Source organism: Myotis lucifugus, unplaced genomic scaffold (genome assembly GCF_000147115.1).
Source record: "Myotis lucifugus unplaced genomic scaffold, Myoluc2.0 scaffold_180, whole genome shotgun sequence".
Classification (NCBI taxonomy): Eukaryota; Metazoa; Chordata; class Mammalia; order Chiroptera; family Vespertilionidae; genus Myotis; species Myotis lucifugus.
Window position 1 is genome coordinate 1,271,986 of NW_005871228.1, and position 15,105 is coordinate 1,287,090.

At 45.5% G+C, this 15,105-nt stretch overlaps 1 protein-coding gene across 1 annotated transcript in view; it reads left to right on the forward strand.

Annotated features, from left to right (window-relative positions):
* GABBR2 (gamma-aminobutyric acid type B receptor subunit 2) overlaps positions 1-15,105 on the forward strand; it is a 324,860-nt gene that overhangs the window by 21,315 nt on the left and 288,440 nt on the right. The window contains exon 2 of the mRNA XM_006096509.3: positions 8-171. Coding sequence (XP_006096571.2) covers positions 8-171 — 164 coding nt within the window. The remainder of the gene's footprint in view (positions 1-7; positions 172-15,105) is intronic.

Genomic DNA, 15,105 nt, shown 5'->3' on the forward strand with positions numbered 1-15,105 from the left:
CGCCCAGCAGCCCGCGCTCTTCATCATGGCCTCATGCCGCTCACCAAGGAGGTGGCCAAGGGCAGCATCGGGCGCGGCGTACTTCCCGCGGTGGAATTGGCCATAGAGCAGATCCGAAACGAGTCGCTTCTGCGCCCCTACTTCCTCGACCTGCGGCTCTATGACACGGAGGTGAGTGTCCGGCTGCCCGCGCCGTCGGGGCTGTAGTGGGCAATGGTGTGTGTGTGTGTGTGTGTGTGTGTGTGTGTGTGTGTGGTGTGGGGGGAGTGTTGGACAGAACAAGCTTTGGTCCTTGGGCAAAGCCCTGATTGACCCGTCAGTGCCTGCCAAGAGCATTGCCAACTGGTGCTCAGTGCTCACCCTCTGGTGTCCCACGGGCTTGGCTGGCACAGCTGCGACCAAGATTTGCTAAGCATCTCACTCCTTAGGGATTGCATGTATGTATATATGTGTGTGAGGTGTAGGATAGAAGATTAGGATCTCCTTTAACCAGAGAAGGAGTAGAGAAGGTGGGGACTGGATCCCCCAAAAGGCCTGCATTGGTTTTCCCTGCCCAGGTCCCGCTGGTGGGGCTATGGAGTACCAGGTGGGAGGAACTAGCGCAATGACTGCAAACTGGGCCACCTGGGGCTGGGGAGGCCATTGGCCTGCTCGCGGGCCCCAGGAGAGCCGAGCCACGCTCTGAGGTCCGGAGGGCTCCGGACCCGAGGGGCCAGCGCGCGCAGCAGGGCTAGGTGCTTGGTCCGCACGGTGCGGATAGGTGTGGGGCCTCAGGTTCTGCAGCGCTGCCGCCTGGATGTGGCCGGAGCAGTTTTATAAGGAACCCTCCGCCCCGCCCCCCCCCGCCCCGGCCCCGCCGCCCTTGGGTTAGTTGCTCAAAGAGTGCCCTGAGCAGGTCTTGCCCCGGATGCGCGGGGTACCCCGTTCGGCTGCGCTGCTGCTGTTGGCCCAGCGGCTGCAGGCACAGTTTCTCCGGGCGCAGACTTGAAGCAGGGACTTGGAGTGCAGCAGCGGTCTTGGTCTCCGGACCTCCTTCTCCCAGGGGAGCCGAATAGCCTAGAGCTTCCCCTCTCAAGCCCCCTCCTCACCCTCTTGGCTTGGGTTTCGGCTGAAGCCCCAGCACGGACCTTCACTGCAGCTCGGGGTCTGAGTGAGGTGCGCAGAAGGTGTTTGGAGGAGCGATTGTCGCTCGAGGTCGGGTTTGCGAGTTTTTCCGACTAAGGAAGCCCCCAGCGCTCTGGCCGAAGAGTCTGAGACGCGGCCTGAAGGGGGCAGTGATTTCCTGTGCAGTAAGCTCGGTTGGCGCCTCTTCCACCGCGCCAAGCCTGGCCGGGGCGCTGGGCTTGACCCCGGCTTCCCGGTGCTCTCAGGGCGCCTCTGCTAGAGCCCAGGTGCATACCCATCCAGGAGGAGAGTCGCGCTGCCGCGCAGATCGTGCAGCCCAGGCTCTGCTTTCTTCTCTGTCTGGCTCCTTTTTGGTCCCTGGAGTAAGAGCAGAAACCTGAATTGCATATTATTCCCTGCCATCCTCCCTTCACGGACTAACCAGCCTGCTCTGCGCTGTAAATAAAAGGTGAAGGAACGGGTGACAGTTGGTGGTGCGAGAAGGCTGCTGCAAGCCTAGAGGCTTCCTCTTCCCCAGGAGGGTGCAAACTGGGGTGGGGTTGGGGTGGGGGTGAGGGGGTCGGACTGTGCAGAGCTAACCCGGAGTGAAATCATTTTTGAATGACATTCCCATCGCCCTCATCTTTGTCTGAACACTTAAAGTTCTCTGGGGTACTTGCCCTGCACACGTAAATGGAGAGGACCATGCAATTACACGGAGGCATGCACTGTTTCTCTGTTGCTTCTCTCTCTCTCTCTCTCTCTCTCTCTCTCTCTCTCTCTCTGTATATATATGTGTGTATATATATATATATATGTATATATATATATATATATATATATATATATATATATATATATATGGAGGGACACATAAGAACTGGTTCTTTGGAGACAAAAACGTTTGTAGACAGGGCAGCCCTGCTTGCATCATCACCAAATATTGTCAGCTGCATAATGTTTTCATCATCCGTTTATCTCTTCAGAAAGCTTCCCTGAACGAGATTTCATATTAGCCTGTTTGTGGCAGTAAAGGGATGGGTGTTTGGTTTCAGGGCGTGGGTTGAAGCTTTTAATTTTATTTTTCAAGTGTGTCTTGATGACTTTCTGAGTGAGAGGGCCCAGAGTCAAGAGGATGAGGCAGTTAGGAGGCTCTTCAGATCGTGGGAATATGTAGAAAGCATTGGGAAGGAGGACAGTGGGTAGTATCAGTCTCATGTAAATAGGATGCATCTCTGTCTCTGTAAAGGGGCACAGAGCATGGGCTTTGGGGTAGATTGGACCTGGGTTCTACTCAGAAACAGGTTATCTTACCCCTGGGTGACTTTGAGCAAGGCATTTATTCTCCTAAGCCTAGATTTCCACATATGAAAAAGTGGGACCATTCTATGTACTCTGCAGGGTGGTGATGTGATGCTTAAGGGCAATAACAGGCCAGAGTGGAAATACCTTGAGCTGGTGGACTCAGCAGCCAGTGCTCTGTCTGGCATGCTGTAAACACTAAATAAATGTTTCCTGCTTCCCTCCTCTTGTTTTCCTCTGGCATGGATTCACAAGTAAGACGTTGAGACATTGGGTGTGATAAAATGGTCACAACAGAACGATTAAGACTGCCTATTTCGTTTTCTTGCTTTTGAAATCTCATGAAGAATCAGTGAAGTTATCACCAGAAAAAAAGAATTCTGGCTTATAATCAAATAATTATGTTATCTCCTGCCATGAGGTGTCACATTTGGGAGAACAGAATGCCCAGGTGACATAATACCTAATTTTTTAAAGTGGCCCATCTTTAAAGTGGAGGTACTTTCTGTCTGAGCTGAAGTAAAAGAAGGATTGGTCTGGGTAATTGCAGCAAAATCTATAGTCATCTGAAGAGTGTTTGGGACCTGTTTCATTCAGATGGACTGTCTTTGTGGATTGTGTTTACTCCCTAATCACTTGCTGGCTGTGTCACTTTTTGTCTGTAGACTTGAACACAGATGGATGTGGTGAGATGATTTTGGCTGGCTTTGCTGACATTTGCTGTCAGTAAATGGCCAGAGACTGTGCGCAGCCAGGATGGCCCTTTGTCCACACAGCATTCAAAGAGATGGAGATTTAGCAAGGAATGGGTTAATCTGATCATTGGGTCGGCTTGTGTCAGTAAAGGAGCATTCTACATGCCTTTATCCAGGGTTGATCCTCTACTGTAATTAGAATAGTGACAGAACCTTTAAAGCCCCATTCAGTGACATGTTTGTAAAAATGAAACAGCCCAACAGAGCATCTGCTAGTCAGGACCTCTTTTCTCTGGGGCACCTCAAATCACTTTAGCAAATATTTCTGTATGTATTCCAAGAAAGAGTTGAATATATAAAAACATAAACTGGACAACTGAAAATATAGGTAAAAGAAAGCATCAGAAACCCTTTAGAAGCATTAAAATTGCTGTACCAAGAAACCTGGGCTAGGATGCTTATTGCATTTTTGAGTATTACATTTTAACTCTGAGCTTCCTGGCAGTCAAAGTAAAAAGGTAAACATGCTGGATTATATTTCTTACATGTTGGATTAAAAGCTTCTGAGGCACAATGTTGTTGTTTTTTTAATTTTATAGGAGATTCAGAAATGTTCTTCATGTGGTTGTTTCTCACTCTTTGGTAGCCACATTAATAAAATAAATAACCAAGAAATGAGTTTTTAAAAATTACTGGTTTTTCTGATTTGATTAATGTTCATTTTAGAAAATGGAAAATTATAGAGAAGCATGAAAAAAAATAATTTCCCATAATTCACCTACAGAAAGTAATTAGCATTATTCCCTTCCAGTGGCTGGTATTTACTAATTTATGTACTTATGCCCTTTTATATTTTGTTTCATTCAGTTGACATTATATCATGGGTATTTCTCCATGTCCTCAAATCATTTTTTAAAAAATGATTTTTAGTGGCTGTCAACTACTCTGTCTTTTGGGTGCACAAGTATTAAATCATTCCCTTCTTATTGGATTTATGTTTTCCCAATGGTTACTATTTTAAATTACTCTGTAATAAACTTAGGACAAGTTTAGGAGCCAAAGGAGCACATTCCAGGTGTGCATCTCTCCGGAAGTGTACCCTGATGCAAGCATAGACGTAGAAAACCAGAGTAAACCTAGTGGTTGGTGATCGTGTCCTTTCCTTGAGTGGCTTTGCCAACTATCTATTCTCTCATTCATTGTGCTTTAGAAAGGACTCAAACAACTGTTGTATGGAGGCTGAGTTTTTTAAGGAGGTCTGAATAGAGCTCAACAGGCATTAATTGAGTACCTACTGCAGTTGCTGGTTCTGCAGAAAGGAGTAAAACCCAGCCCTGGGCTCAAGAGGGGAGCTGTTGTGCAGGGGAGAAGAGTAAGGATGTATTTGTCATTTTCAATGCAAGATGGTGATTGTGGTGATGGTTGTACAATTCTGTGAGTATACTAAAAACCATAGATTCATATACTTTAAAAGAATGAATGTTATGGTATATAAATTATAGTCCAATAGAGCTGTTGTTAGCAATAAAAAGATAGAAAACGATCTCTTTTAGGATTGGGCTCACACCTTACATCCCCACTGCCCATCATGGTATCTGGCCCTTAGTAGGTGTATTGCTTAGGATTCTTCTTACAAGTGACAGAAACCCAACTTTATTTGGTTCAGATGACTGAAAAATCCTGGAGTAGGCTCTGCTCAGGCATGGCTGAATCCAGAAACTCAAATGATATCTTAAAAAATCTCTCTCTCTGTCTCTTAGCTCTGATTTCCTCTGTGTTTGGTTTCACTCTCCAGCAGGCTCTCCCCATGTGGTGGCACAGATGGCCCCTAGCAGCTGCAAGTTTACACATTTCCAGTTTAGAAATTCCAGTAAGAAGTGTGTTTCCCACGTGTTTCAGGAAAAATCCCAAGATCAACTCTCATTGGCTTGAATTGGTCATATGTCCATCCCCAAACCAATCACATGACACTGATGGGACTGCGACAGCTGCCATCCTTTCATAGAGGTGAAACCAGCAGTTAATAGTAAACGCGTTTAGGTATTAGATCATATAGTCTAGACCAGTGGTCGGCAAACTGCGGCTCATGACCCACATGTGGCTCTTTGGCCCCTTGAGTATGGCCACGAAGTTTCAATCGCACTGTACGTGGGCGCCCGCCCGTGGTATTTTGTGGAAGAGCCACACTCAAGGGGCTGCAGTTTGCCCCTGAAATCTCATGAAGAATAGATGATGAGGCAGTGCAGTGCTGGATGGAGCTGGAGCAGTTTTATAAGGACCCCCCCCCCCCCCCGCCCTTGGGTCAGTTGCTCAAAGAGTGCCCTGAGCAGGTCTTGCCCCGGATGCGTGGGTACCCCGTTCTGCTGTGCTGCTGCTGTTGGCCCAGCGGCCGCAGGCACAGTTTCTCCGGGCACAGACTTGAAGCAGAACGGTTGTATCTTCTTCACATTAGAAGGACTTGAGAGTCTTATTTAAAATCTGATCTCTGGGCCTCATACTCCGGAAATTCTGTTTCTTTGTTATGGGGTGGGGCCACAACATTAGTAACTAAGAAACAGAATTTCCGGAGGATGAGGCCCAGAAATCAGGATTTTAAAAAGATTCCCAGGTGATTCTACTGTGCAGCCAAGGTTGAGAACCACTGCTCTAGAGATATAGGCATGGGCTTTAAACGTTTCAGTTATCTTAGTTGTCACATAGCTTGTAGTCAAACATTAAGAAAATACTTTAGTCACTTATAGTAAAAAATTTAAGTATGGTAGTCATGTCCTAGAGGCCTGCCTATAAAGCAAGTTCTAGGGAAAATGTTTAAAAATACACTTTTCTTGAGATAATAGAAAAATATAGCTAGTTAAGCACAAAACAATGATAGCTTAAGCCAGCAACTTTTTATTTACAGCATAATTACAGCATTTATATAAAGTTCATACACAACATAAAACAGCAACTTTCAGGTGGTGTGCCATGGCATACTGGTGTGCTACAGGAATTTTTAAAACATGCAATACCTATTTAGTCAGAGGCACTGACCTCTTTTCCCTTAGATTGTCAAATACAAAAATAAAAATAGCCAACACAACAATAGTTGTTCGGTGTGAATGAATCAAAATTATACCTATTTTTTTGTCAGATTGGCAAAAATATATTTTTTGTTGTGCCACTGAATTTTAGTATTAGTTTATGTGTGCTATGAGATGAAAAAGGTTGAAAATCACTGGCTTAAATATAACAATAGTCACAAAATATTTAGTTTCTGCCTTTTGTTTTAAAAATAACGTCAGTGATGCACAGTCATGAAATATCTTACAGAATCTTGATTCTTCAAGTCAGTTATATCACCCAACCACAGTGATGAAGACACCAGATAAGAATACATCAGAAACTGAATTAATCAGACTAAGGAAAACACTGAAGCTTTACCCATGACCCCTTAACCCAGTGATGGCGAACCTATGACTGGCGTGTCAGAGGTGACACACGAACTCATTTTTTTGGTTGCTTTTTCTTTGTTAAATGACATTTAAATATATAAAATAAATATCAAAAAATATAAGTCTTTGTTTTACTATGGTTGCAAATATCAAAAATTTCTATATGTGACACGGCACCAGAGTTAAGTTAGGGTTTTTCAAAATGCTGACACGCCGAGCTCAAAAGGTTCGCCATCACTGCCTTAACCCCTAACCCTGAATCTTTGCCTTTAAAAATTCTTGAATAAAAATGATCGGGGAGTTAAGATTTTGAACACTAGCTCCCATCCTCCTGAAGTGGGCAGACCCTCTTCAGTTGGTAATGCCACTGTGGGGGGAGGAGTTGGGTGGGAGGACGGATGAGGTCAGCTCCACCCCACTATATGAATACAGAGTGGAGAACAGGTGATTCCTCCAAGGATATCAGAAGCTGTTCAAGAGGTATGGATGCCAAGTGGGTCTGATGAGATAACCACAAAGGCAGGCGCTTGGGAAATGCTGAATTCAAGAATGAAACAATAGATGCCAGGGGCATTAAGAGAAAGGGAAGATAATATCTAAGTCAAGAGCTTCCTGGATGAGAAGTAAAGATAGCCCTGGAAGGTGAATGTAACGTTGACACAGAGAAGTGGGGCTCAGGGAATTGGAGATTGGTTTCCCTAAATCACAGGATAGAGGCAACAAAGTGTGAGGTGTGGTTGAGAATCACTGACTTGTTATATTTTTACCTGAATGCAGGGTTTGTGGAGGAAAAGTTAGCCTCGTAGTGGGTGTGCAAGGCCTTGAATGGTTGGACTTCATTCTGGAGCTGTGAGGAGCCATGGAGGTTTTTGAACATGAATGTGACATGATCAGGGCTGGTAGGAATATAGAGGCTGGATAGTAGACAGATGAGCCTGGAGACCAAGAAGCCAGAAAGCTATTATAGTAGTTGAAGGGAGAGATGCTGAGGCTTGAACAGAAGTGGAGAGGCAGTGAGGAGATGTGGAGAATGGGTAGCACTGAGACCTGACAGGGCAGGAGGGACAGTGGAGAGAGGGAGCCATGGGGGAGCGGGTATATCTGGCAGGCAAGACAGTCCCTGCAATCAGTGCACTATAGGGGAATGAGGAGAGAGCATCCTGGGTACAGAATGGCCAACTCCTACTCCAGAGCCTTCAGCTCCCCTAGCTCCTAGTGTCTGTTGCATGAACTCCGTATATCCCTGTTGGTTACTACTTACCTGCCTGGTGACCTTGGGCAAGCCACGTTGCCTCCGTTTCTTCATTTATAAAATGGATCTAATCTATTGACTGCCTTGTAAGGTGGGTGGGGAACAAATGAGACCATCCAAATAAACCACCAAATCAATTCCTGGTATAGTGTGAGTGCTTGGTAAATACTCACTGCTACATTGTCATCATTATCATATTCCTGTACTATATGGGGTTAATTACGCTGACCTCACAGGGCTCTCATAAGGAATAAATATAATGGATGTAGAACTTTGAAACACGCTGTAAATGTGATGCAGTGCTCTCTGAAATCTTGTTTTCCAGCACTGTTTGCTGAGAGGTGTGTTGGAGAAAGAGGATCTGAGCATGAGATCTTTATTAATGTGTATCTCCCAGCACATCTTCCACTCTGCCATGTAGCACAGCCATATTTGTCTCTTTCCCCCTACTGGACTGTAGTTCTGTGAGAGCAGGGACAATCTGATGCCCCAGTAGCTTACATGCAGTGGGCATCGGTGAATGTTTGCTAAACTGAACTATGAGTGAACAAATTAGAATCTGCATTTTGAATTAGTAGCACATAAAATGAATGTTTTTTTCAGATCTCATCCCTAGGGTCTTTACCCTCCCCACCCCATCACCACAGGACTTAGGTGACCTCATATATCAGGGTTAACTTGACTGCCAAACTGTAGTTGCCTTCTGCATATTCCCATCAGCACCAACACATGAGTTTCCTTAGTACAAGGGCAATGCCCTTGGCTGTGCCAGTCCCCAACCAGTTTCTGAGACTTAGCCAGGCACCCATGGGGATGGTGGGTGCAACTAACAGACTAGGGCCTGTTTAGTACTTGATGTTGGGCTAAGAGTTCTGGCTTTCTAACTTTAAAGGGGTCTTCTTCATGTGTTTGGCCTACCCTCCTGTGGGCACAGAGTAACATCAGCTTTTTCACACAGACATCTAAAATCTCAGCAGGGAAATGAACAAGCTGAAAGTATAAGCTAGCGATACAAATAGAAGTGCTAAACAAATCATATACAGGCTATATGTCTTTTGTTAGTCAGGGTGGACTATGCTATGCATTGTTAACAAATCCTGAAATCTCTCCTGCTTAATACAGTAACATTTATATGTCGCTCACTCAAAATCAGTGTGTGTCAGAAGTCCTCCTGGGTCTCTCCTCCAAGTGGGAATACTAGAATCCAGGCTATTTTGTGCTGTGACTCAGCCACCTGTGGCTTCAAGAAGATGGGGGTATGGAAGAATCCACAGGGAAGGCACACAGGATATATAACCATCCTTTCTTGGCAGCAACATATTATTTCTGCATTTATTTCATTGACCAGAAACAGTCACTGGTCAACCTAACTCAAAGGAGGCTGGGATATGTAGAAGAGCATGTGGATGTCACGGATACTTGTCATTCTGGTCCTTCAGGAAGTGATGCCAAGATGGATTTAGAAGTGCCAGAGTTCTTGGGGGGAGGTAATTCCTGTGAAAGAGGAGGTAGGGAAACCCTCAGACAACAATATAGAGCTGATCATCTGCCTGTGAAAGGAAAGGGGAAAGGAAGGAGAGTTGAGTGGGAAGAGCTCTTAGAACGTCGTGGCCAGCCCAATGGGCTACACTGGAGCAAAGATTCCATTAGAGCAGTGGTTCTCAACCTTCCTAATGCCGCGACCCTTTAATACAGTTCCTCTTGTTGTGATGACCCCCAACCATAAAATTATTTTCGTTGCTACTTCATAACTGTAATTTTGCTACTGTTATGAATCGTAATGTAAAAATCTGATATGCAGGATGTATTTTCATTGTTACAAATTGAACATAATTAAAGCATAGTGATTAATCACAAAACAATATGTAATTATATATGTGTTTTCCGATGGTCTTAGGCGACTCCTGTGAAAGGGTCATTCGACCCCCAAAGGGGTCGAGACCCACAGGTTGAGAACCGCTGCATTAGAGGGTTCCCATATTGTACCAGAAGAGTCAGGCTCCAGAATCTCTGCCCAGTTCCATCATTGGCTGAGGGCTGCCTGGGGAGATTGTGTCCTTAGCTTAAGTAAATGCTGTGAAAGATCTTGAAGCTACAGCTGAAGGCTGTTAGCTGACTGCACTCCTCCTTAGGTTTTCTCTTCAAAAAGACCTGAGTGGCCCATCTAGATGGCTGCCGCAGGTACTACCCGTTTCTGCTCCAACACCCCAATGCTTCATGCTCTGATTGAAAGAACTTCCTGCCAGTCTGTGTTCTAGGTTCTGGGATGGATGACACACAAATCCGCCCTTGGGGAGCTCACTGTCTAAACAGGTGGCCATGACATAAAACATTACATGTAGTATGATCCAGCCATGGAAGGGGCAGCAGCAGATGCTGGGAATGCATCCCCTTCTGGAAGTAATGGCTTGGTCATTCCCCATGTTGTCATGAAATGAAGTGTGAGTGACTTCTTGTCACTTATCTAGTTCTTTATTTTGATTCTAGAAAGGTGAGAAAATTAAATGGCATAGTTTTCCAATGAGCATCTGCATTCATCTGTTCATTGATGTTATTCTTATTCTCTCTGCTTATGTAATGATGTGCAGTGAGGCTGGTAAGATGCCTTTCTCCGTGTACCTTTCTAGGAACAAGCAGGTGTGCCAGGCTGACACCATGGGAGTGTGAGCCCCATATGGGGTCAGAGGTCTGGGTTCTGGTGCTGGTTAGTTGCTGAGGCCACAGGGAATTCTTTGCTCCTCTCTGTGAATCGCAGCATGAATTGAGGATCTCTGCTCTGTTGTAAGCACCGAGAGGGCAGGCACTGGGCTCCCTTGTGGCTCCCCAGGCACTATCTCAGGGCCAAGCACGGAGCAGGCACTCAATAAATATTTATTGAGCAAACAAATAGATCTAAAAGCCTGGAACTTCAGCTCTTAGGTTCTAAGAGGATTTATGGACATAGTTAATGGAGGTCATTTTAACAAATTAAGGAAGTGCTTTCTATGCCAAGTCATGTGAGGTGAGCTTCCTGCTTGTTCTTTATTTGTTCTTTGGTATTTTCGGGGGCCCTGTACTTGTGGAGTGCAAAGGGGAAAGGGTACATGTTGGATGGTCCAATAGAAAATTATTTGTAAAGCTGATGTGAGTTTCTTTTCCCCTGACAAACATGCACAGCATCTTCTAAGACACATGAAAACCAAAGAAAGAAATGCCAGTACTTTTCAGCATCTGAGAGCTATTATGAGTTTAGGAGACCGGTTCATTGTCAAATGCTCTAACCAGCAGTCGGTAGACATAGGAATCAGGTTCTGATATCCCCTTTCACCTCTAGGGAGTATGAGAGCCAACAGAGGCTGGTCTGGGCTCTGGTCCTAGTAGAAATGATAGGAATAAAGCCAAGTCATCAGCTTTGGTGAGCCAGGCAATCTAATGACAGGTCTGGGTATAGTGAATGAAGAGGGGCCTTGCTATCCCACGAAGAGCAAGATTTGTTCCATTCCCTGCTTTTGATCTGGAAGCGTCTGCTCTTTATCCTTCCATGGTCAGGACTGACTTAGGAACTGGGTAAGCTCAGTCTGGAGGTGAACATCTTCCTGATTTGGTTTTAGTTTGGACCCTAAATCCGAGGGATGACCAAGTTGATTAGAATTGTGTGCAAAGTAAGAGTAAATTGGTTATGAGCTGGAGTTTGAGGGTCTGAGAATTCTTGCTTGAGTAAAGGGCAATGTTGTAACACCTATTAGGGCTGATTGGGGCATTCTTTTCCCACTTTTCTACTGACCGTGTGTGTGTGTGTGTGTGTGTGTGTGTGTGTGTGTGTGTTTAACTGTCTACATTGCTGGAAGGATAAAGTGTCATTGTCATCTTGAAAATTAGTGGTAGATCCAAAATACTGAGCAAATGAACTCATCTGTCTTCATCAGTGCCCACGTTCCACAGCTGCTGGCTGGAGCAGACCCCCTTCTCCTGCCATTTGGCAAGGACATCATCAGTCACCATTCTGATAAAATGTAGCCAATGAGGGACTTTGTGGAATGATACATTACTGCTTCTCTCAGAGGCAGGGTCAGGAGGTGGAAGAAAGAAAATGATATTTTTTTACTCTGCTCATGATCCACTTGACTTTGTTCAGAGAGAACTGATTTTGAAAGCAATAGCCATCCTTATAATGCTCACTATATTATCTAAATCGACCTAAATCGCTTTGTTTCTAGGACTACCCATTCATTGAAGCTTTTTTGAGAATGCCCAGAATTCTTTCAGGGATTCAGGCAGATGGGACCTGGAAGCGCACTCCAGGACATGCCATCAGAGACATGCTAATGCTCCCACCCAGCCCAGCTCAGAGTGCCTTGACTGTGATGGAAGGAGAATTGGCTCTCCTATCACTCCACAACGCATCCTCGGAGGCCCAGCTGACCCTCCGGAGCTCCTTGCGGGACTCTGGAAGTCTAGAAACATTGGGAAGCCCTGGGAGAACTTCTAATCTTGTCATAAACAAAGGAAAAGGGAAGGGAAACATTTAGGTGCAAATGTGTAGGAGAAGGAAAATAGAATATAACAACAACAGCAAGTCACCCTTATCCTCTGCTTAGCGTGTGTCCATCCTTATGTCAAATGCTTTGCATCATCACTCATTTCATCCTCACAACAATCTGATGGAGTAGATACTGTTGTTATCTTCATTTTACAGTTGAGGCTTTGAGACGTTGTGATGTTAAATAAGTGACTTATTTAACATCACAACCAACCAAGGTAGCTGGGATTTTAAACTGGATGGTCAGACTTTCATCTCTGCAGCTCAAGCACTAAGTGAAACAGCATCTTCATATAGATGTCTTGCTCCCATGAAAGCAAGTGGCAAGTTTTGTCAGTAGCTGATGCCTTAAAAATTTTTTTGGTGAATTTTACCCAACTGCTTGCCTTTCCCTCTAATTCAGTCCCTTCTTCACCCATTTCCCTGTCGGCCCACTCAGTCACACATAGAGGCAGCGCTGTACTCTAGTCACTTTAGGCATGTCTGTCTACACACCTGGCTCACACAGATCCTCTCTCTGCTCCCCTTGTACCTGCAGAACTTGTCACCTCCTGTAGTGCTTTCTTGGAGTGTTAGTGTTTACGTCTGTGTGTGTCTCTCCTGTTAGCCTTGGATCATCTCAAGGACAGCAGCAGAGCTTCCTTTATACATGTAGCTCATACTTGCTAAGCACCAAGTACGAGGCCTGGGGCTGGTTAGGGGGTATATAGAGATGAGCTCAGAACAGCTGTGCCCTCAAAGGCACATGGGGAGGCCACTCAGATCGTACCGTGCAGCATGAGAAGCGTGATGGCGCAGCTTGGGGCAGGTGCAAGGGCTGCCCCCCAGGTGCAGAGGACAGTTAGGAACACGACCCAGCCCTCTGGTTAGGTGGTTTCCCCGCCTAATACCTGCAGGGACTTACCATTGTTCTGGGAATGGAAACAAAACAGTTCCTGTGGCCTTTTCAGAGTCTGCCCTGCCCACTCCCCAGCTTCAGTTCTGAGTACTCTTCCCTCTCCCTCTGGGGTCCTGTTAGTTTCTAGGGTGAGTGTGCTCCCCCCTGTACAGAGCCTTTGCACAAGCTGTTCCCACTGCCTGGAATGCTTTGGCCGCCTCTCTTCATCTTTAGATACCAGCTCAAGTGTGCTTTCTCTAGCCTCCCTGATTAGGAAAAAACCTCAGCATGTTTTCTCTAAGAACTGTGAACTTTTCCTTTCTGGTGCTTATCACAATTACAACTTTACATTGTTGGATTGTTCGGTCAGCGTTGGTGTTCCCCTGTTCCCCAGGGGACTGTGAACTCTGTGAGTGCAGGAATAGGTCTGTCTTGGCTCACCATAGTGCCCAGCACGGTTTCTAACACATAGTAGGTACTCAGTAAATATTTGCGGAATGACTGAATGGATGAATGCTGAGGGATTTGTGAGTCTGATCTGTATGATGGGGAGCCAGTAGGGCACTGTGGAAAGAGAATCAGATGACTGGTGTGTGCGTGCTGGTGCTGTTCACCCACTGAGCCTCGGTGTCCTCATCTGTGAAGTGGGGATACTGCATTCTTAGAAGTTTATAAGGTTGAGATAGAACATTTATGTGAAGTATTGAGCATAAGGAGCCACATTGAGTAGGCACCCAGTACATGTTGCTATTTTATTATAATGTATATGAAAATGTAAAATGTTATGTAGTCACATAAAAACTGGATCTTATTTAAGTGGGGGACTATATAATGAAGAAGTGTATGATCTGTGTCTGAGCTTGATTGAATGGGTTTTCTAAGTTAAGTGGTTGTTTCTACATCCCATCCATTTCCAGAAGAATCTGAGGTGCACCGAGAACTCAGTGGTGAACCTCCCTTGGGCCTCGGGATGAGGTTGTTGTCCCAGGGACGTTCTTAGAGCTCGGTGTTGTCACTGCTGGCCGTTGTACACCACTCTGAGCTGGGCCGGCTCACAGAGTGCACAGCACGGAGCCTGCAGGTGCTCGGCAAGAGCTGTGAGTGAGTGAAGGCCTGTGTCCGAGCACCTAGTGTGGCCCCTGGCACATTGCAAGTGCCAGCCAATGCTTTTTGCACGAGTGGTGCCAAACACAATGTAAAATATAACAATTCTGGATAAAATTATGACTGAGCCTCTAAATGGAGCAGAGGGAGAAGACATTAACAGGCATCTGTGAGGAATGATTGCTCCAGTCGAGTACTGGATTTGAAGGTGAGAGAGAATCGTCCTGTGTGATGAGATCACATTTCCCTTCAGGCTCCAGGGACACATTTTTTAGCTTAGAGGGCAGGGTGGTTCAGGGAAAAGAACTCTGCACTTGACATGGGTGACCCATCTGTGATATTCAGTAGTGGATGACCTTGAACAAATCATTTAACCTCTCTACACATCTTGGCTATTTCATATAAAGTGGGAATAATAATGCCTGCCCTGCTTTTCCATGAAGTTATTGTGGAGATCACTGGAGGGAGAATGGAAAGGGAGAGAGAAGAGAAGAGAAGGGGAGGGGAAGGGAGGGGAGGGGAGGGAAGCGGAGGGGAGGGAGAGTGGAAAGGGAGAGAGAAGAGAAGAGAAGAGAAGAGAAGAGAAGAGAAGAGATGGAGGAAGGGAGGGGAAGAGAAATAGATTCAAGTGAAAGGGCTTAAAAAAGTTGTAAAGAGTTACAGATATAAGATACACCTTAAACTAAGCACAATAGTTAATTTTAACTCTGGGTTATTATTCAGGGCTTTTGGATGTTTCCAATAACATCTTTATAAAAGACACAGAGATGTTCATGTGGGTGATTCATTCAACCTCCTGATACTAGGAGGGCCTATTATTG